The sequence below is a fragment of the Trichinella spiralis genome (genome assembly GCF_000181795.1).
Source record: "Trichinella spiralis strain ISS 195 chromosome Unknown Scfld5599, whole genome shotgun sequence".
Lineage (NCBI taxonomy): Eukaryota > Metazoa > Nematoda > Enoplea > Trichinellida > Trichinellidae > Trichinella > Trichinella spiralis.
The window spans coordinates 1-823 of record NW_003532538.1 but is presented as its reverse complement, the minus strand read 5'-3'; the positions used below and the strand labels follow the sequence as shown (position 1 = coordinate 823).

At 40.3% G+C, this 823-nt stretch overlaps 1 protein-coding gene and 1 non-coding gene across 2 annotated transcripts; one reads left to right on the top strand and one right to left on the bottom strand.

The window, feature by feature from the left end:
* Positions 1-123: 123 nt before the first annotated feature.
* Positions 124-275, bottom strand: Tsp_16000. Its single transcript has one exon. It is a non-coding gene; the product is annotated as a 5.8S ribosomal RNA (ribosomal RNA).
* A 216-nt stretch (positions 276-491) lies between these two features.
* On the top strand, positions 492-806 carry Tsp_15999 (conserved hypothetical protein; the record flags this gene model as incomplete). Its single annotated transcript, XM_003366686.1, has 1 exon — positions 492-806. A coding segment is annotated over exon 1 (315 nt), but the record flags the coding sequence as incomplete, so codon positions are not given.
* Between the last annotated feature and the right edge of the window lie 17 nt (positions 807-823).

Below are 823 nucleotides of genomic sequence, written 5' to 3'. Positions count from 1 at the left end.
TTATCACAGACAACATAACATTGGCAGCAGCTGCATATACATAGCAACTAAAAGCCGACGACTGTTGTTGACAATCACAGAACAACAGCACAGCAAAATATATAATATTATATGTAATAGTAACGACCCTCAGACAGACGCGGCGTCGAGTCAACTCAACACCGCAATGTGCGTTCAAAATTTCTATGTTCAACGTGGCTGCAATTCACATAAACTTTCGAGTCTCGCCTCGTTTTTCATCGACGTACGAGCCAAGTGATCCACCGTTAACAGTGATAATTTTATTTTTGTTCATCGATATGCAGCACATAAGCAATGCTCACTGAACAGAAAACACACCACAAGAGCACTACCGACTGCTTTTATCATTTGTACAAAATAACAAATCGTTTTTCACACAATAAAAATGCACGCTCCACACAAAAAATGCGCGCATTTTCACTTTGATTGGACGTGGCGGTTGACCAAACCTATTGAAACCCAAGCACATTATGAAATATATCAAGCACATTACACTGCACTTGATTATTTCTAATCGGTTACTCATTTTGGTCACACTCTTTAAACCTGATGCACAACACATCACACATGAAAATAGAATAAAACCACAGCACCCGTCTGCACAACAAATGCAACACAACTCAATTCACAGCCAGACACAATATCAACCACAGTACTACTACACTACTGCCAACCGTCATGTTGCACAAGTCGTCAATCGATCTGCTAAAATTAGATCGACGCAGAACGCCCAGGTACCAAACGTCACTGATGACTTTATTCATGCATATACACACACAAATCAAGTCAGAATCCACCACAG